Raw genomic sequence first — 20,906 nt, 5'->3', positions numbered from 1 at the left:
GAGTGGCGCTTAAGCGTAGGTATCTGTGATATTTCCTTTTATGTTTCAATTGAATTTCAAATTTAAATGGTTCTTGTGTGTAAGAGTCTTAAATGCAATGAGTTGAATTGATTTCTTGTTATTCTCATGCGTTTCACATCTATATGTTGAGGTTGGTGTTTGATTATGAGAACTTATGTTGTGAAAAGTCTCATGATGTTTAATGAACTGTGTAAAAGTTCATACTTGTTGAGAAAGATATGAATGATGAATTAAACAAAATGGGAATGATGAACTCATGATGAATTGAATGAAATATAAATGATGAATTTGTGATGGATTTAATTAATATGAATGGAGTGAGTTGATGATGATGGATGAATATATTGATGATGAGGTATGATATTTGATTTAAAGTACCATAACATACATGCATTAATGAATGACATTATATGTGAATAGGCATGAAAGTTGAGGGTGCTAGGAAGACCCTCAACCTAATGCTAAAGGTTGTTGTGGTAGCTAACACTGAATGAACCTATAGAATGGATGGGTGAGCAAATCTCTAAATAGGTTAAGGTCTTTGTAAGTCTTACCGAGGTAAGTCATTACTCGCACCCATCCATCTTCGATAAAATCACACTTTTTGCATAAGGTTAATTTGAGTCTTCCTGAATGGTAAAAAAAGTGACTATTTTAAGGGAAGTACTTGGGTCAATCACTTAAAAGGTGGAATCTCCTTGGAGTAAAGTGGCAACATGACATATCATCAAGGTTATCGAACTTGCGAGAGTTTATGTAAACTTATGGGAGCTCCATAGACTTGACTCGTGGACTCGACTTGTAGACTTGTAAGAGTATACTTCATATAAAAATAATAACAAAATTCTATAAATAACTTACTAATTAAACATTCCAATAATATAATAAAGGAAAATAGTAAACCATAAATTCCATAATACTTAAATAACCAAGTCTAGTAATGCATCACTACTAGATAATAACTTGCAGAGGTAATAAATGTGGTAAAGCATTCCAATTGAGGGTTTGATGTTGTTAGAGGTGAGAGTTCTTCAATTCAAGAATAACACATCAAATGAAGGTGTGATTAATCCTAAATGAACAAAAAATAACCAAAAATGACCTGCATTTTGGTCTAATTTTTTTAATTTCCCGACTCGCTGACTTAGTGCTAAACTTGAGAGTTTATTGAGTTTGCATAGAGTCTACCAAGTCCAAAGTCTATTAAAAAAAGAGTTTACACCCGAGTCAACTCGCAGAGGATAAGTGGACTCGTAAACTCGTAAGAGTTAGTAAGTTAACTTAAAAGTGTGATAAATATCATGATACTTAGACATGCATATTCATAATTATGATTTGAGAATGTTGTGTTACTTGATGATTTGTATAAGTGCATTGATATTGGAAATGAGATTGATTTCTATATCTTTTTTGAATTAAACTTGTTATTTTTTCTATATGATATTTCTTTTTAAAATGAGTTTACCCTTACTTTTTTATCGAACTGTGATGATTGTGTTATTTGACATGGAACAAATATGATGTAGCTTTTGAGGAGCATGTCACTCATGGTTGATGTGAACTTGGTGGTGGACTTAGGGACGAGATCTGATCCTTTTTCATTTATTTATGATTTGTCTTAGTAGGGGATCAACTTAGAGATTTTACATATGATTATGGATCTATATTGTATTTATTCCCTTAATGGGACCCTTGGGATTTGTTATGGATATTTCCTTTTGATGTTAGTGTTTTAGGGCACAAGTAACATGTTTTGTGGTTTGAGGAAATTTTATTTGTGATGGTTATATGATATGCTTAGGTTCTTGAAAAATTTATACATATTTTCAGTAATTAAACTAATTCAAGAGCTTTTAAGAGGATTAAAAATGAATCTTTTTGCATTAAAGTCTTAATGTTTCATGTAATGACATATGAGATTGTTACAAAAGATAGTTGGGTGGGGGAGGAAGCTCTCTGTTACAAGTTCGAAAGAATCTTTCAAAATTCTACACAATAGAGGATAGGTTGGTGAAACACGAGATGGTGACATTTGGTCGTGGTGTTTTCATTGGAGGAGAGCTCGGTTCACTTGGGAGGAAGGTTTATTTAGGAAATTCTTAACTTTAGTGGATTCATGTTGTCTAAAAAGGGAAAAGTAGACACAAGTGGGGGAGGAAAGACAATGTTTACTCTGTGAAATCTGTTTACTATTTGTTGCATGTAGGAGATCAATTTTCTCTTTACTGAGGTTTCTTTAGCTTCTTGTGGAAAATTCAGGCACCATCCAAGGTGTTGGTTTTAGCATGGAGAGTGGTTTTGGATAAACTTCCAACAATGTTAGAATTGAGAAAACAAGATGTTATGTTAGAGGATGAGATTGAAAAAAAGATACGCAAAGAATAAAATGTGAAAAAATAAAAAACTTGAATGATAAAATTTATGAAAATAAAACTTAAATGATAAAATTGACAAAATAATAAAATTAAGTCACGTTTAAAATATAATGACTTCTTTCCTATATAGGTATCTTTTGTACCAATACATACTTTTATTCCCTTGCATATCCATCAAAATCTTAATAGATGTCACCAACTCTTTGGTTGTGCTCTATTGTGTTTAACTATTGATAGTAACAATTCATTAAAAGAACCACCAAATCTGAATATGGACCAAATTTTTGTTGAATCACCAAAAATAACTACTACTTTAATTTGTATTTTGATAATATATGAGATGGCTTGAATTTAGATTTTAAGCTATTGGCGTTGTCAAAGTAAGATTTTAAAACATCATTTTTATAGAAAGGAGGTCATATTATATCATTCGTTAAAAGTGAAACAATACAATTTAGAATGTAATCATAAATTTGCGAACTAGCATAAATTTAAACTATTAAACATCCATAATAATGTCATTACACTAACTTAAGTATTTGAATTTCGATTAGAGTAAATTGCATTAACACCGTTTCATCATTTTTTTCGATAACCCTCCTTTGTCTACTAATATTTCTTTTATTATTTGAAAAACATTATATTAACACCTTTATACATTATATTAACCCTTTAATTATTTAAAAAATATCACATCAGGCATCCTATAAGAAAATAAGATGCTGTAAATGCTATAAAAACATTAGAATTTTGTCAAATCTCAAGAAATTACATGAAATATCAGTGCAATTTACTCTTTCAATTACTCACACGTGTACTTGGAACTATAACTTGAAATAACTAAGAGCAACAATTTATTAAAAACTAACTTTGAAAGTAATTTTTTAAGAATATCTAGCGAGCAAAAGAAAATAGATATAACACAAAATACATTATTATCAATATATATATTTATAAAAACTGTCTGGTTTCCTTTTTCATTTACAGCTGTCAACAGATTATAGCTTCTACAATTTTGCTCATTTTACATTTTATTTTTGCTGAAATGATTATAATAATAAAAAAGACAGACACTGTTCCATTGTTTTGTACTTTTTTTACCGTACAATTACGCGGTCGCTGATCTAGTTTATTAAAAAAGGCTTCCATTTTCGGCTAATGAAAAATAAGGAATATTAACAACTCTAGTCTTATTTTAAAATACATGTGTGTGACACATAAGGACTAATGTATTTAATATCTGTAATTAATATGTCGGTTGTAAAAAATTTAATGAGAAAATTTAAAAATTTACTCATTAAGAGTGGTCACCACTAAGAGTATCTGTTAACCCATGCATTTACGGTGTATAGTATAAGTATATAACGTACCAAAAAAAAGGAGTGTATACTGCTTACATTATTATATTACTAGACGTATTACTAATTTAAAACTATCATTAAAAAAATTTAAAAAATATATTTTTTATCTTTATAAATATAAAATATTTAGAATTTATTTTTGCAAATTTTAATATTTTTTCATCTTCACAAAATTAAAATATATCACCTTTTGATCCAAACTTAAGTTTGAATAAATTTAAACTTATAATAAATTTTTTTATATTAATTATACATATAATCGATATAAATATATTATTTTTTACATCATTATTTATATACTCAATATAAAAAATAAATACATATAAGTAGATTAATATGTCTAAACCTTATTTTAGAAAAAAATAACTCATTTCAATTTTATGAAGATAAAAATATAATCAAAATTTTAAATGAACAAGTTCCAAACATTATTATATTTATGTATACAACAAACATGTTTTAGCCTCATAAGAATTATTACATAAAAAAACTTTTAATTTATATACTTTAAAAAATTCAACAAGTTTATTTTAACACTTTTTTTTTTACCTATATTCTTCGTGTCTTGCAAATCTTAAAACTGAAAGGCATGTCTAGAAAAAACATCTAATTTTCGTTGAAGCATTGAATTTTGTCCTAAAATTAGTAAAAAAAATTGGATGATAAATCAAATATGATTTTTTATAAAATTATTTTTATTTCAAACATGATTTTACAATTGATTCTCAAACATGTCTTAAGTTTGATTCTTTCTATCGGATTAAGTGCATGTTTTAATGGACGTTGGTGGCAAATGAAGTTTGGAAAAAATCTTTACTTTTCCTTTTATTTCAATTTGCAGTGAACCATTGTATTTGGTCTTAAAATTCATGCACAACTAGTTGAGCAGAAAACTAAACATGTTCTAAATTGTCATTTTTTAAAAAATTATTTTTATTATTATTATTGTCATCTTTAAAAAAAAATTATTACTTTGTCTGAATTGCGTTCGGTTAAACAATCAATAGTGAGGCCGCTATTCGCCCTGCTCAGTCACTCTCTTCACGTCTACCACTCACGCACCCACCACCGTATCTTTATTCATTTCACTTCCCCAAACAATTATTAGTATTATTTAAAAAAAAAGAAAAAAATTTCTCACTCTCTCTCTCTCTCTCTTTCTCACTCTATCTATTCTCCGTTCTCTCTTTCTCTCTCCTTCCATGGTGGAACAGCACGGAGGCAGAGTCGCCGGAAGTAGAGAGAAGAAGAAGATCGAAGCGCAGAGCCAACACGATCGAGAGAACTAGGGTTTGCGAATTGCAGAATTCGAAGATTAAGGAAAAGAAAAAATGCCGCTGTCGAAGTACCGCGTGCGGAACGAGTACAGCTTGGCGGATCCCGAGCTGTACCGCGCCGCCGACAAGGACGATCCCGAGGCGCTTCTCGAAGCCGTCGCCATGGCCGGCCTCGTCGGACTCCTGCGCCAGCTCGGCGACCTCGCCGAGTCAGTTTCTTCTTCTTCTCACTACTTCGTTACTTCTGTGTTTCTATCTCTCTTTTGAATTTTTTGATTTCGTGATTCTGATTTTCGGTGGTTTCGTTTAGTTGAACAAGTTTCGAGTTTGAAAAAGGAAAAAAAAAATGATAAAAGTAGTGGAATTTTTGAGGTTTGTGGTGGAGTGAGCTTAAATTGGAAAAATTGTGTTTTGGATTTAGTGAGCTCGCTGGATCAAGGACAGTTCGGAATTGGAAGATAGTGTAGATGCTTAATTTGGTGGTTGTGTTATGTTTAAGTTGTTATTAATTGATTAAATAATTAGTTAATTTCTAATTTTATGCTTTTGAGCTTTGTATGTTTAGAGTTTTGAAGGGGAAAAAATTAAAGGAAATTTGGCGGTGGCAGTGCGGTGACTGGTTTAAATTGTGTAATTGTGAAGGTATTGGGTGGACATGTAGGCTCTGCTTGTTGCTCTGATGAGTGATGGATGAGATTGACTTAGTTTGAATTTGGTTGACTTATTGTAGACTTCAAATCTTGGACTAATGAGGTTCCTGATGATAGGTTTTGGCTAGATGGTAGTTAATTTGAGAAGTGTAGTTATTTTGGCTTGATGATATTTGGCTGTTGCAAAAGTATGTTTGTTATTTGATGTTAAGTGTTTGCTGATATTTTAAAATCGGATGGGGAGATAGTGCAATTTAGTAGACTATTCTATAATTGAGTAGAGTTACAGAACATGGTTAATGTGATTTTTCCTTCAGTGAGTATTGGATTGTGTATTAAGGCTTAACTTTATGATCTGCTATACACGGTATGACAAGAACCTTAGCTAACCCTTGGTGGTTTTTTAATTGTGTGAAATTGGTTCAAATAATTAGAGTTGTCATATTGACATTTTGTATCATGTAGTTAATTTTGATTTTTGAGGTTAGAAGTTCTATTTGGTTGAGTTCCAGTTGTAATAGGATATCTGAGCTTTGAAGTTGTTTCTTGCCCTTTTTAGCAAAGGCAATTTTTTACCCAACATCACTAAGTTAGAGTTTTTACTGTCACTAGGTGCCATTAAGTTCTCTGTATTTAACTATTTCGTTTTGGTTAGGTTTGCTGCTGAGATCTTTCATGATTTACATGAAGAAGTAATGGCTACTGCTGCAAGAGGCCATGGTCTTATGGCTCGTGTTAAACAGCTTGAGGCTGAAGTTCCCTCACTAGAGAAGGCGTTCTTTTCTCAAACTCATCATTCTTCATTCTATACTAATGGAGGTTAGATTTCTCATTACAGAGTCTGATTGTGTGTAACTTGTCGTTGACATTGTGATTTAAATACTGCAAATCTTGTTGAATGCTGGAATTTTGGTTTAAGTTCTAACATTTTAGGTGTAATTGTCCCTTTGCTAATTTAAACATACTTGCATATTGCCTTGCAGGGATTGATTGGCATCCAAATCTACGGTTTGAACAAAATCTTGTGACTCGTGGAGACTTACCTCGATTTATAATGGATTCATATGAAGAATGTCGTGGTCCTCCTAGACTGTTCCTGCTGGATAAGTATGAGCTGATTCATCAGACATATGTTTAGAAAATAATTATTATGTTATGGATTTTTGAAATTTGTTCTTTTTCGCTTCTTTAAAGGTTTGATGTAGCTGGGGCTGGGGCATGTCTGAAGCGTTATACTGATCCGTCATTCTTTAAAATGGAATCAACTTCATCTGTAACTGCTACAATAGAAGTTCAGAGAGAAAAGAGAATTCGTAAAGTAAAGGTACAAATTTCAATTCAGCACTTCTTTTTCTTGTTTATACCAGGGTTGTGATACCCCGTAATTTCCATAGCAAAATATTCTATGCAATGGAAAATTGAATACTTAATTTTTCATTCATTTCCAGCTGAAGAAAGGAGCACGACTGAGGGATGGTGAAACCCCTAATGCTGTACCATCACATGCAAAGTAAGCTCCAATAATTTTATTGTGATGCATTAATTCATTCTTCTCATTATGGTTTTTGATGATGATTGGTGGCTCAATTTAATTTCCATCATTGTAGATTACATCAGCTGCTTCTTGAGGAGCGTATTGAGAATGGTTATAGTAATCCTGCACGCCGAGTGAAGTTGAAGAAAAGACAATTGAATGGACCAGCTGTTGAAACAAGAGATGGGAAGAGTTACATGGAGAAATTTCTGGAAACTCCTTCACCTGATCATAAAATGGTTTGTGAAACTTCAATCTTTCCATTGCCTGTGAAACAGACACCGTATGATACTAGTGAGGCTGGGATTAAAATTCTTGAAATCAGCAGCATTAGTCCTGTGAAAAAGTCATTGGGAAATAAAAACACCTATTCATCCCCTGATGAGAATGAATTAGAACTAAAACCATTTTCAGAAATGGATGGTGGGACAAATGAAGATCTTGTGAAGGTGAAAGAACAAATCTCAGATGGTGTGACAGACAAGAAGTCTTCTAATCATCTTAAGTTGCCTGATGCAGCAGAATTGGCTATCAATGAACAAAAGAAAATAGAAGGCAGCTTAGATGGGCACCATTCTGATGATGTGACTAGTGAAGTTGACAATTACATGGATGCTTTAACTACAATGGAATCAGAACTGGAAACAGACAATGAGTATAAACCTAAGAATAGTTTCTTGAATATTCAAAAGGCAGCAAATACTAATGATAAAGAAGAACATCAATTACAAGCTCAATTTTCAGATTCTCAATCATTTGGGGACTCCTCAATGTCTGATGACAGTAGTTCTTTCAATCAAGATAGAAACGAAGAACATATTAAAGTGGAAGCTCAGTCTTCAGATTCTCAATCAACTGGAACCTCATCTACATTAGATGATAATAGTTCATTCAGAAGAGATGGAAATGGGCAGCATAGAGAACCGCAAGCTCACTTCTCAGATTCTCAATCTGTTGGTAGCTCCTCTACATCAGACGAAAATTTCAAGAAAGATAAATCCTATTTACCTCACTCTGATTCGTTAACCACCGCAGTTGAAAATATACAATCGGAACCTATATTATTCACAAATGCCAAGTGTTGTGAACTGAAGGTTGAAGATGCACCATCCAACCAGCTTCCCCAAAATGTTGAGTTTCAACACACAGATTGTGAGAGGTTTGTCATGCATGATGATGCACCGGTTCATGAAGAAGAGATTTCATCTGATTTGGGGCAAGCCTCTTCAGATTTGATGACTTCAGGGCAGGTGTTGTGTTCTAATCTTGGATCCACCTTGCCAGTGATCCTACCTGCTGCAACTCAATCAGATGAAACCCCATCTGCCCCTGCTGAACTTAATTTAAGATTAGATGATGACAATGCAGACAGAACAGGTCTTGTTGAATCTATTTCTTCCAAACCTGTTTCTCTCTCCCTAACAGATGATGCTCACCCAGTGGGTTCTTCTGCTAAAACATCATTAGACAACTTGGATGATGATGACCCATATATTCATTGTGATGATCTGTTACAAGTTCTTAATGATTTGGAATTAGCTCATGGAGATGAATGCAGTGATCATTCTGAAATCAAAATGTCCCAGGCAGAGCCTCCCAAAGAAAATCCTTCTAAAATTTTGGTTAATAGAGATATTGGTTCACCAGTAGAGGATCCTGTTTCCCCATCCATGGAAGAATTAAACTTGAATTCAGGTGCTACACTGGCTCATGATTGTCAAGACTCAAAAGATGAAGATTGTACTGTAACTACCCAACTTAATTCGGAGACTCCTGTTTCTCCATTGAGTTGCTTTACCGGGGGGCTATTATCTGATTCAACTCATAACAACACTCAAGATGAACCGGGCTCAGCAGAAATTGAAGTCTCATCTTCTGATCTCCAATCAAAAGTTGGAGAGATACCAAAGATGGTGCATGATGATGAAATAAATGGATCCACCTTCAGTGTCAATCCAGTTGAAGATGATGGTCATTTTAAACGTTCATCTCCTGATAATCATGTGATGGTAAATGATCTGGTCACTGAAAATGTTCAGTCAGATGATCAAGCTGTGTATTCTGCTCCTTCTGTTGATAGTGCTGAAAATGATGAGGGTGTTGTTAGTTGTCCAGCTTCAAGTCAGATTTGTTCTCCATCAAGGGGTCTTTCAGATTTGGAAGAGCCTCCGTTGAGTTCTCATTCTTATCCAATGGAAATAAAATCCAATGAAGTAGAATTGACGCAAATTGCCATGGTCACAAATGCTGAGAAGAGTGAAAATCAATCAGCACCATTGCTAGATGTAGCGTCATCTGATGTCGTAAATTCTTCATTGAGTAATATTACAAAGTTAGAAGAATCTCTTTCTACCTTTGCAGATTCACAGAAGAAAGAGATAGAAGTTGATGAGGCAGTTGCTAGAGATTCTTTGACAGAATTAGAGGAACAGAAGATAGTGGATCAGCCAGAAATTGCTTCTGTGGATGTACAATTGAACCTGAACAAACTGGTTCCCTTTGATCTTCCAGATTCAGAAATATGTAATAATATTCAAAAGTCATCTCCAAGGGAGAAATTCCAACATGGTGCTTTTGTTGATGATGCAGAAATGGTGCCTAAATTTTTGGGGTTAGATGCCCAGCAATCAGAATCATTATCTTATGGCCTGCATGATCCATTACAAAATGACAGAGATGGTTTTTCATCACCTTCTGGTAACCAGTTGGAACCTGAAACTGATTTAGATCTGTTCTCAAAATCTCAAATTGGTGAACAGGATGCAGAATTCCCACTCAGAGAGGAGAAAAACTTTGCCTCTGAAAAACCTCAATTTCAGCAGATGCAGAAATATCAATTGGAGCAAGAAAGCACTAATGCTACTTCTGACTGCGTATCAGAAATCCATGCAGATGAGCCATCATCATTTTATTCCTTGCCACAGTCATCTAGCCAGGAGAATAATGCTGCAAAACGTGTCATGGATCCATTGAAGCCTCTTCTTCCTAACCTCTTTCCCAAGGCAACTGAAAATAAACTTGATGAGATGCCACCCATGCCTCCTCTACCGCCTATGCAATGGAGAATGGGCAAGGTTCAACATGCTTCCCTAGCTTCGCAAAGAGAAGAGTTAGAAGTAAGTCAGGTCTCAGTCCAGCCAAATAGACCTGATAAACAATCTCTATTTGGTTTGCCAACTTCTGAGAGAGAGACCTTGTATCAGAATCCTTTTTTGCCTGTCATGGCTTTGGAAAGTGATAAGCTCCAACATTCTTCTGGGTTTGCTGTTGGTGTTTCAGGGCACCCTGTTGCTATACCTTTTCAATTTCCTATCATGGTTAATGAATCAAAAGGTCAATATAATTACCTATTGCTGGACAGCAACCAAATTCAAAACCCCTTGTTAACATTACCCGTGGCATCTATGGGCATGCCTCCTCAAGGTTTCATTGTTGCTCCTGAGGGAGAAGTGATACAGAATTCAAACCCATGCGCACCAATACCATCTGCTGCATATGCTGTTTTAGGACACAATTCCATCCCTCCACAAGAAAAATCAACTCAACCTCCACATCAGTTAATGATGGAGACTACTCCAGATGATAAATCACTTCAACAGAGTATGAGTAATATGGTATCTATGGACAGGCCTCCACATGGTCATGCAGTTGCTTCTGAGGGAGAAATGGAACTGAACTCAAACCCAGGCCCTACAATTCCACCGGCTGAATGTGCTGTTTCTGGACATGATTCTCTCTCACCTCAAGAAAAACTGACTCAACCTCCAAGTCAATTACTGATGGAGCATAGTTCTGATGATAAAACACTTCTGCAGTTTGTAACTAATGTGGTGTCTATGGACAGTTCTAACAGTCACATTGTTTCTTCTGAGGGAGAAATGGAACAAAGTTCTAACCCAGACCCTCCAACTCCACCTGTTGAATGTGCTGTTCCTGGACCTGGACATGATTCTATCTCTTCTCATGAAAACCCGACTAAACCTCCAAGTCAATTAATGTCAGAGACTAGTTCTGAATTTAAAACACTTCAGCAGTCTATAAGTAATGTGGAAGGGGAACAAGGACATCTGCCTATCTCATTCATGTCTCCACCAAACATGGAAAGTATGGAGCCTAATCAGAGTTTCCTGCCCTTTGAGGGGGGAATGGAGATGTCCTTGGATACGTCTGATCATACATCAGATCTTGAGAGTGAAAGGACAAATGGAAAACCAAAGAATAAACTTCCTCGTCCTCGTAATCCTCTAATTGATGCTGTTGCTGCTCATGACAAAAGCAAGGTGAGGCAGTTTCTAGTTCTTATATGACTTTGAATGCCCTTTCAAGGTCAAAATTCTTGCATAACACTTTGCCTTTTAACCACTGCAGCTTAGGAAGGTTACTGAACGGGTTATGCCTCAAATTGCACCAAAGGTAGATGAAAGAGATTCTTTACTAGAACAGATAAGAACAAAGGTTAGTGCTTGCAACTTTATGCTGATCATACCCTTTTGTATTCAAAACATTATTTTATTTAAAAATGCTTTCCGGTTCTCTCAGTCCTTCAACTTGAAGCCTGCTGTGACTACACGACCTAGCATTCAAGGTCCAAAAACAAATTTGAAGTTTGCTGCCATCTTGGAGAAAGCAAATGCAATTCGCCAGGTCTGTCTCACTATCTGTTTAATTTACTGTAATAGGCATATGTTCCTCTTTCTATTTCTCTTTCTCTTTGATACTCCCTTTCTTTGGGGTCCACTAATATGTTAATTATTTAAATAGGCTTTGGCTGGAAGTGATGAAGATGATGATGCAGATTGGAGCGATTCTTGAAATTACTGTGAGAGGTGTTCTCAGCTGGTCGATGTTTTGATACTATGGTTCTGTCTTGAGCCAGGTTTATCTAGTCGTGCTCCCCTGTAATGAATAGGAAATCTACCTGAAATGCAAAATTCTTTATCCTGGTGTGTTCATACATGATACTGTGAACTCCATATAGGATATAGCTCCTGCTCTTAGTATTCTTTGTTCACATATATATGCATGAACATTTATACTAGCATGCAGATTGATGCAGATCCAATTTCGGAGGCGAAACTCACTTCAAGACAACTCGGGTTCAGCGTGCAAGCGCTGTACAGGTCCAGATCCAAGCTATCAACAAATTTCCCCATGCCTCCCGTTCATATAAGCACATGTATATTTGTGTTGTGTCATAATTTTTTGATATATAGTTATGATTATCCAATTTTGGAATTCTGTGATGTAGTGTTTCGAGTTAGTTTCCCCATTTATAATGCAGTTCATCTGTGTCCAGTATAGTAACATGTATACGTGAGTAAAATCATTTCAGTGTACAGTTTTCACCATCAACTTTGCCCATCGATTTACTCTTTCTTTATGATAATTGTTCTTGTTATGGTGAGCAAGCAAATTGAAAACTTAGTGTCGTAATTAAAGTGATACAAAAGACGTCAACAGACCTGCATCTAGCTTCCGGATTGTTGTACTTTGATTAGTTGATGAACGTAGCAGCTGAAATTGTATGCTCAAGCAATATGGCCTAGAGGATTCTTGAAGTGTTTCATTAGTATAAATACAAAATTTTGATATCATTCTTTAGGTGCTTTTGGTGCTATTTTTTATAATCACTTTTGTGACGTTCTACAATGGCACAAGAGATAATTACTTGTCATCAAAATGAATGTGTAGAATTGGCTCTCTTTTATTCTTTAAATGCAAATGAAAAATTATTATAAACAAGCATTAAAACGTGAAAGCTTTTTACAGGAAACAAAATCACCCCGTAACAAGCCCCTAAACATATAATCCAAACTGAGACCAACACTTTTGCAGCTTCAGCAAAAACTTTAACTTCCTCCTTTAAAGACCCAAGCAGAAATGATTTTAAAGGCAAAACCAAAGTTTAGCATGAGAACATTTAGAGATATAATTGCCTGTTGTGTTTGATTACCGTTGTTGCAACGTACATAACCCAACGAAGACCCAAACCAAAAAGTTGCTCACATTATTATTGATTAAATGAAATGCCTCATACAACCGAAAAAAAAAGAAAAAGAAAAAGAAAAGAATTTAGGAAAGTCTAAGGTTTTTCTGGAATTATTTGATAAGTGTGATATTTATATTTTTTTTATTAAAAAGTCTATAAAATTCATTAAAATCTATTGAAATTTGTGTAATTTTAAATATTATAGGACATTTTATAAGTTGTAAAAAAAAATTAATTGAATATTACTGGATTTCGCTGCATTTCTTACAAATCTTAATAATTTTAATTAAATACCAGAAAACTTATGTCATTTAAAAATATTGTTGAATATCTTAAGATTTTTTTATAAAAATAAAATTATTTAAAATCCTAATCTAATACCGTTAAGGAAGTAAAAGTAAATATTTTACTAGTGTACAAAATTTAGAAAGTCACATCTATTTTTTATAAATTATATTTTTAATCCTTTATCAATTGTTTTGAATAAATGAGAATTGAATTTAAAAAAAAATGATTGTTTTGTTAGATTATTTATGATGTGACATATCAACATTGTTATTATGTAATCAATTAACATTATTATTTGACAGTAGAAATTAAATCAATTTTTTACCGGACTAAAAAAAATCTATATAGAATTAAAATAAAAATAGAGTATTTTATATAGACTAAATTGTTATTTAAGCAAAAATTATGTATTAAAATTCTACCTTTATGGAAAAGAGTAAAATGAAAAATTAATAAATATTTTATGGACATAAAGAAAATAAATTATAAAATTAGAAGATAATATTTTTAAAAATGTTACTTAAAGTAATATATTAAAAAAATACCACAAGCTATTAAAAATATACTTGTTTATCAAATACTATTAATAATGTCAAATAAATTTTTCGTATAAGAAAAATTAAAAGATAGTTGAAATGACCCGCTAAACAAGCTATATTTGGCATGCTAATTTTAGTTAATTTTTAGTTTTTCTTTTTCAAAAGGTTAAAGAATTAAAAAAATGAATGAATTTTTTGGGTTTTCATTTTAAATGTAATCCATTGTGCGTGGGGTTTCATTTTAAATCTCTATAAAACCTAAAATAGTAGTTGACATTCTCCATGATAAAATCCTAAATAATTATATCTCCTATTTTTCATCTCGTTTTAAGAAACATATAAGCAATACACAAAATCCTTTCATAATTCATTTCCAATAGCTTATTTAGCAATCTTAAACACCACAAAACTTTCATGATCAATTCAATAAATTTTATTCCTTGCATCGTACACACCACGACATATATTCCTTAAAAGAAAAAAAATTCACACTTTTACTTTGAACATTTTCTAGTTTGATCGATCACCTAAATGCAAATCATTATATGTTCAATATTCTATCAAATAATTTATACTAGTAATATCATCAAGTCCGATCCAATGCATAACACACTTAATATTCACCTTTTTTTTTGGTATTGCACTTAACATTTCACTTTATTATCGAAACATTTAATCAATATACCCAACTACCTCTAGTTATCTGATACGAATAGGAATAAGGAATTACAAACAGCAAGGCAAAGCCATACTCCCATTCATTTGAAGGATTATGCATGTATCTTCTAGAAGAAGCTTATTGTTGAGTTTGTTAGCTTTCTGTTAGTAACAGTAACTCATATAAATGTAAGAAATGCTTATGAATAAAAAGAAGAAGAAGAAGCATTTCCTCTACTCTCTCTCTATCTCTCGCTCTCGTCTATTCTTTAGGGAGGTTACTTGGACCTCAAAAGCCAAGCTATAACATTGGTGTTTTCATTGCACAACAATGGTGGACGCGACTCGTTCTAAGGTTTCCGCAGATCGCCTGGAAGATGCAATTGCGAAACTCATAGCCTCTTAGCTCGCCATGAATTTGAAAATTGATGATCTTCTTCATCAAATGTCACAACTCGAAGTGAACCAGCAACCGCCGCAAACGCCGCTGTCTTCGTTAGTAGGATAGACGCCGCCGTCGTACAGTCTAGTGCATCGTATGAAGCTCGACGTACTGAGGTTTGACGGCTCCGATCCAACTGGTTGGACCTTCAAGATCACATAATTTTTCGAGTATCACTCCACGCCTGATCAGGAACGCTTGACAATTGCTTCGTTCTATATGGAAGGGCCAGCTCTCGCGTGGTTCCAGTGGATGCACCGCAACACGCAGCTCTCTTCGTGGTCAGCGTTTCTCCATGCTTTGCACTCTCGTTTTGCTTCGTCTACATATGAGGATCCTACAGGTTTGTTGTGCAAACTTTAGCAGCGTTCGTCAGTAAGCGCTTATTTGTCCGAATTCAAGTCTCTGGAAAATCATATAGTGGGACTGCCAGCACCGTTTGTGCTGAGTTGCTTCATTTCGGGGTTGAGTCTTGCATTCGGCGAGAGGTGCAAGTTCTTCAACCTATTTCATTGGCTCAAGCAGTATCGTATGCGCGCTTACAGGAAGAAAAGCTCATGGCTGCTCGCCGGCCACCACCATATCACCCTCCAACAACCACTGCGACAACCGTAATCACTCAATCGCCTTCACCCAACCCTACTCTGCCTTTGTTACCTACACCTCAATGCACTACAACCACTTCCATTCCTTTTAAATGCCTTACACCGGAAGAGCCCGCGGTCTGTCGAGAAAAGGGACTGTGTTTCCACTGCGACCAGAAATTCTCTCGAGGTCACAAGTGCTCATCTTTGTTATTTCTCTTGGTAATAGAAGATGAAGAGCTTACACCACAGTTAGCACCACCACGTTCACCATCACCTGATTTACTTCAAGAACCTCCTCCGGCACAGCTCAGTTTACACGCCCTGTCTGGCCATTGATATCCATCTAGTCGTCATCCCTTTAGCCATAGTGGCGTCCAAAATAATTCCCTTCGAGTCATGACCAAAACATATGGTACTGGTGCAATGGAGATGCCTTCATCACATTGAGGACAATGTGTTGTTTGAAGCGCGCAGGAATGATATGAATAGCAATAAGGAGTTACAAACAGCAAGGCCCAAGAGGCAAAGCCATACTCCCATTCATTTGAAGGATTACAGTAACATGTAGTAATAGGGCGCATGCATGTATCTTCTAGAAGAAGCTTATTGTTGAGTTTGTTAGCTTTTTGTTAGTAACAGTAACTCGTATAAATGTAAGAAACACTTATGAATAAAAAGAAGAAGAAGAAGCATTTCCTCTACTCTCTCTCTATATCTCTTGCTCTCGTCTATTCTTTAGGAAGGTTACTTGGACCTCGAAAGCCAAGCTATAACATTATCTCTTCATATATAACATTAGACTTTCTTTCAGTTCAATTTCTTATTAATAATCAAACCTATATACAATCATGTCATACTAATTTATTCGATATGCCAGTTTGGCCTGAAATAGTGTAGTAATTGTGCGACGACTATTGTAGTAATAGTCTGTATCAACATGGAGGCAAATATTTATGTGGGTGACTCTTTCTCTTCGATGTGCTATGATATTTGTTAAATACATAAATAGTTTTGCTTCGCACTATAAGGCCATTTTCACGTGCGCTGGGTCCAGCCAACGTAGATGTGGTACTGAAGCAATACATGATGCAAAAGTAGATATAAGATACTGTGATGGAGGAAGAGGACGGAGAAAATTTTCCCAAATGCAACTAAAAATTGCCTTGTGACCAAGAATGGGTCCTACCTTGAAATTTTTTTTAGCCCCTAATTGTCATAATCTATGGGTTTGTAATTGTTTTTTTTTCTTTCTAACTAAACTATAGGTATTTTCTATCAAAAACAAAACAATCCTGTTTAAGTTAGATAAAATTATTCAACGAGTTCTAAATTTTTATTTCTAAGCATTTAAATCTATTTACATATGCATGACTGAAATATGAGATCATTTAGTTAAGCAGAATAATTTCACGCCAATTGATCCATGCGCTTAGTGGTTAGGGGTGTTCATAGGTACGGGTTATTCGTGAACCTGAATTAACCAAAACTGATCCAAACCGTTTGAGTTAAGTCATTTATGTATTTGGATCAAAATCGAATCGAACTGGTCAAAATCGTTCATGTATGAGTTATGTCATGAGTTTAGATTTATAGATCCGATCAAAATCAAACTGAACCGATCAAAATTTTGAGTTATTTTGTTTGACTTTAAATGCTGCTAATATTGGGATTCCAAGTATTGAAACTGAACGTGTAAGAACTACTAGTGTTGAAATTTCTTAAGGTATTACTTTTAGGTATATTATTATTTGTTTTACCTTTTTTTTCATATTTATTTTTTTGTCATGTTTATAACATTAATGAATCACATTTTATTCATTCATTTCAACAAATCTAGTTACAACAAATCTGATTGTAGCAAAGATGATTGCAGTAAAACTGATTATGAGAAATTAGTTGGTAGGAAATATATAGTTGTGATGCAGACTATTATCATACATCTCATTGAAGAATATTTTATTTTAATTTGTAATAGTCTATTTTAGAATATTATGTTGATGATATTAAATGAATCAATTTTATTACTTTTAGACATTTGATAATATTGTGTTAATTGTATTGAATATTTGGACGAATTATGACATAAAATAATAGTTATAAGAAAAAAAAATCAAATTTAAATGGATAACCCATTGGTCCAAACTGAATCAAACTGTTCATGAATAGATTGAGTTGAGTTGAGTTTTAAAAATAAATTATAAAAATCGAACTGAAAACAAAACTGATCAATTTTTATTGGATTGAATTCTGAATTTGACCAAAATCTATTCAAACCGACATGCAAACACCCCGTGGTAGCGGTCATGTGTTTGTAAGTTGTACATGTAACATTGTGCTGCTGCTGCATATCAATGGTCAACCACGTCCTCGTCAACTTGATATTTGATCATCACCAAAACGACATGCTTCTAGAGGGGCATTTGAGTGTGTGTTAAAAGACAAGACATGAATAGCCACAGACACAATTACGAATCTGCATGCCTTTGGCTCTTATACCACATTACTTGATTCTTTGATGACTTGGTGGCTTCTCTGTTGCGTTTTAGATTTCGAAATTAGAAGCCGTCCATAACCTGTCCTCTTCTACTTGAATTTGGTCTCTGATTTTTTCGCCAAAGGGAGATTTTGGATGTGAGAAAAAAGTTAGGAATTGCCATAGATAGCAAAAAATTGAAAGATTAAGTTCTTAAAATTGTTGGTATTGTTGTCCATGATCACGAATACACTACTGTACTCGAGCATAAATAATTATGAACAAAATTAATCTTCTTAGGGGTTACCTCGAATCACCTTAATCACAAAGTTCCTGTCGATCTTTATTCTTAAGTCAAAATAAACAATGCTGACTTGGGAGCAATTGTAGGATTGCTCTTCAAATTTTACAAGTTCAGGGGTGAAATAGTAAAGAAGTCCTTTTATACTTAAGTATTAACAAATATAAATATGTATTGTATAAAAAAAACTTAGTTTTTATTAAAAATGAGATATTTTGTTACATTAATATTATGACTTTAATAAATCTCAAAAAGATATATTATATTTTTATTTAATTTATACTTATGTTATTATATATCATTCAATTTATTTTCATAAAATTACATAATATAAGTTTTTTGTTGATTAACCCAAATAATAATATATTAATAAATAAGGTAGACATGACAAATATCTATTTATAAGATAAATATGATAAGTGAATAAGTTAGAGACATTTTTTACTCTTCTCATTCTCATCGTTGCAGTATAGGAATATGTTGAGGTTTAAAAGAAGTATATTTATATTTTTTAAACTCATCCTCATCTTGGTTGAGCTTTATTGAATTTGAGAATATTTGTGAGAAATTTGTCACATTTTTTTATAATTTTAATTTATTTATATTTAAAATATTAATTTTATATTTTGTTTTTGGAAGAAAATGTTCTAGTTCGATTGCTATTGTTTATCATCAACAAAATATTATTTATTATTAAAACTTGCATATGTTTTTATTATTTATTAACATACTGACATTTAGTTTTTTTTCTTTTATAATTTGAATTTTTGTTTGGGTTTCTTATTTAGTTTTAAAAAAACAAATACTTTAAGTTCATTATCATAGATCTATTACATGTAAGGTGAAATATATATAATCAACATGATAATACTTTTTAATCACATATCGTATCTTAATTTTAATAAAAAGAGAAAATGAAATAAAACACTAATTTGGACAATAAAATAACAAAATAATATAAAAAAATACTACACAACTATACAATTTTTAAAATTTTGTTGGCCCTTTTTAGCTGTGGATCCTGTAGCGGTCGCACCTTCAAACAGAGCCTAAGGTCAACCATGTCTTTATCCTCTAGTCATTATTGCTTATTCTAAGCGACTTGGGAGCAATTATTATGTAAATCCAAATCACCCCTAATACATCTAAGACAAAGGGCAAAATTGCCTTTGAGAATGTGAGAGTTGATTAACCCGGCTTAACACCATTGTTAACTTAGCTATTCTCGAATAAGAAATATGATTGTACTTAAGTAATACTAGTAGGAGCTTAAGAGTCACATATTCTCTCAATGAAATGTAAGTACGTAACCAACCTAATAGACTTTCCTGTCAGGCACGTTTATAAATATAGACCCTTCTTAGGTATGACTTATATCAGGTAACTAGGCTTATGGACCTATTTATCCCTTATGAGGAACATTAGGTAATCTTATCTGATTTTTAATGAACGTAATCTTTATTCTTACATCTTATCTTTATGCTGTTAACTTTATCATAACAATTATATTTGATAAAATTAGTTAAAAATTTAGTTAAAGATTCCAAAGCTACCTGGTAATTAGAAATTGAAAAATTAATTTATTAAATTATAAGTGTTCGATAAATTAGTTGAAAAGTGTAAAATGACATAAAAAATAATAAAAATTATGATTTATTTTAAAAAGATAATAAAGAAATTGAATAAATATATTGATGATAAAAATATAAAAATTAAAAATTAAAAGATAATGTTTTAAAACATGTTATTTTATGTAGCATTTTAAAAAATACTAGAAACTATTAAAAAAATTTGTTTACCAAAGAGTTAAACAATTTTTCCAGTTAGTAAAAAAAACTAAAAACTAATTAAAATATTTTGTTAAACATAGCCAATATCTTTGTTGGTATCCCACCTCTTGCCAGAAGAAAGCATTGGAGGACCAACCACAAAATTAGGTTCTGCCAAGTATGTAAAAGAGATTCAAAAGTAAATCACTTTAAGTGATAAAATGTATAATCTTTAAAGAAAAGTTTGATTATAATTTTTTAAATGGTAAAAAAGTTTTTAAAACCACCTTCATAGTAATTATCTTATATTTTACCTAAACCATGTTTAAGAAGTTTTAATTTTTAAAGTTTGAATTAAATCACACAAACACTCAAGATACTAGTTTGCATATTTCTAAAAAAAAAAACAAAAAACTCACCCCAATTAATATTAGGGATGATTGTGAACTGGTTCGGGTTGATTTTGATCAAATTTAAGATTCAATCCAATCAAATTTAATCGGTTTGGTTCGATTTAATTTTCACAATTTTTTTTTGAAACACAATCCAACTTAACTCATTTATAAACAGTTTGATTTAGTTCAGACCAACATGTTATTCATTTAATATTATTAAATGTTAGTAAAATTGATTTATTTAATAC

General features: G+C 33.0%; 1 protein-coding gene across 3 annotated transcripts; it reads left to right on the top strand.

Moving 5' to 3' along the window:
- Positions 1 to 4,795: 4,795 nt before the first annotated feature.
- Positions 4,796 to 12,570, top strand: LOC100814240 (protein SCAR2). 3 transcript variants are annotated; one of them, XR_412869.4, is made up of 10 exons: positions 4,797 to 5,243; positions 6,340 to 6,503; positions 6,668 to 6,791; positions 6,879 to 7,008; positions 7,133 to 7,194; positions 7,292 to 11,498; positions 11,587 to 11,673; positions 11,758 to 11,862; positions 11,980 to 12,161; positions 12,265 to 12,570. XR_412869.4 is itself a non-coding variant. In XM_003516366.5 (9 exons), exons 1-9 carry the CDS (start codon positions 5,089 to 5,091, stop codon positions 12,028 to 12,030), a joined length of 5,085 nt encoding a protein of 1,694 aa, XP_003516414.1. In that variant the 5' UTR covers positions 4,797 to 5,088; the 3' UTR covers positions 12,031 to 12,570. The 3 variants fall into 3 exon arrangements, 2 of the variants coding, with proteins under 2 accessions (XP_040866851.1, XP_003516414.1); XM_003516366.5 differs by having other exon boundaries at positions 11,980 to 12,570; XM_041010917.1 differs by having other exon boundaries at positions 4,796 to 5,243; positions 11,587 to 11,862; positions 11,980 to 12,570.
- Positions 12,571 to 20,906: the final 8,336 nt, after the last annotated feature.

This window comes from Glycine max, chromosome 1 (genome assembly GCF_000004515.6).
Source record: "Glycine max cultivar Williams 82 chromosome 1, Glycine_max_v4.0, whole genome shotgun sequence".
In the NCBI taxonomy this organism is placed as follows: Eukaryota; Viridiplantae; Streptophyta; class Magnoliopsida; order Fabales; family Fabaceae; genus Glycine; species Glycine max.
Note: the sequence above shows the minus strand (reverse complement) of the source record. Positions and strands in the feature narration are given on the sequence as shown.

Excerpts from the sequence above, each read along its gene's own strand:
- LOC100814240 (XM_041010917.1), top strand. The coding sequence starts at position 5,089 with ATGCCGCTGTCGAAGTACCGCGTGCGGAACGAGTACAGCTTGGCGGAT. Across the intron at positions 5,244-6,339 it reads CAGCTCGGCGACCTCGCCGA|GTTTGCTGCTGAGATCTTTC; the intron begins GTCAGTTTCTTC and ends CGTTTTGGTTAG. Across the intron at positions 7,195-7,291 it reads GCTGTACCATCACATGCAAA|ATTACATCAGCTGCTTCTTG; the intron begins GTAAGCTCCAAT and ends CCATCATTGTAG.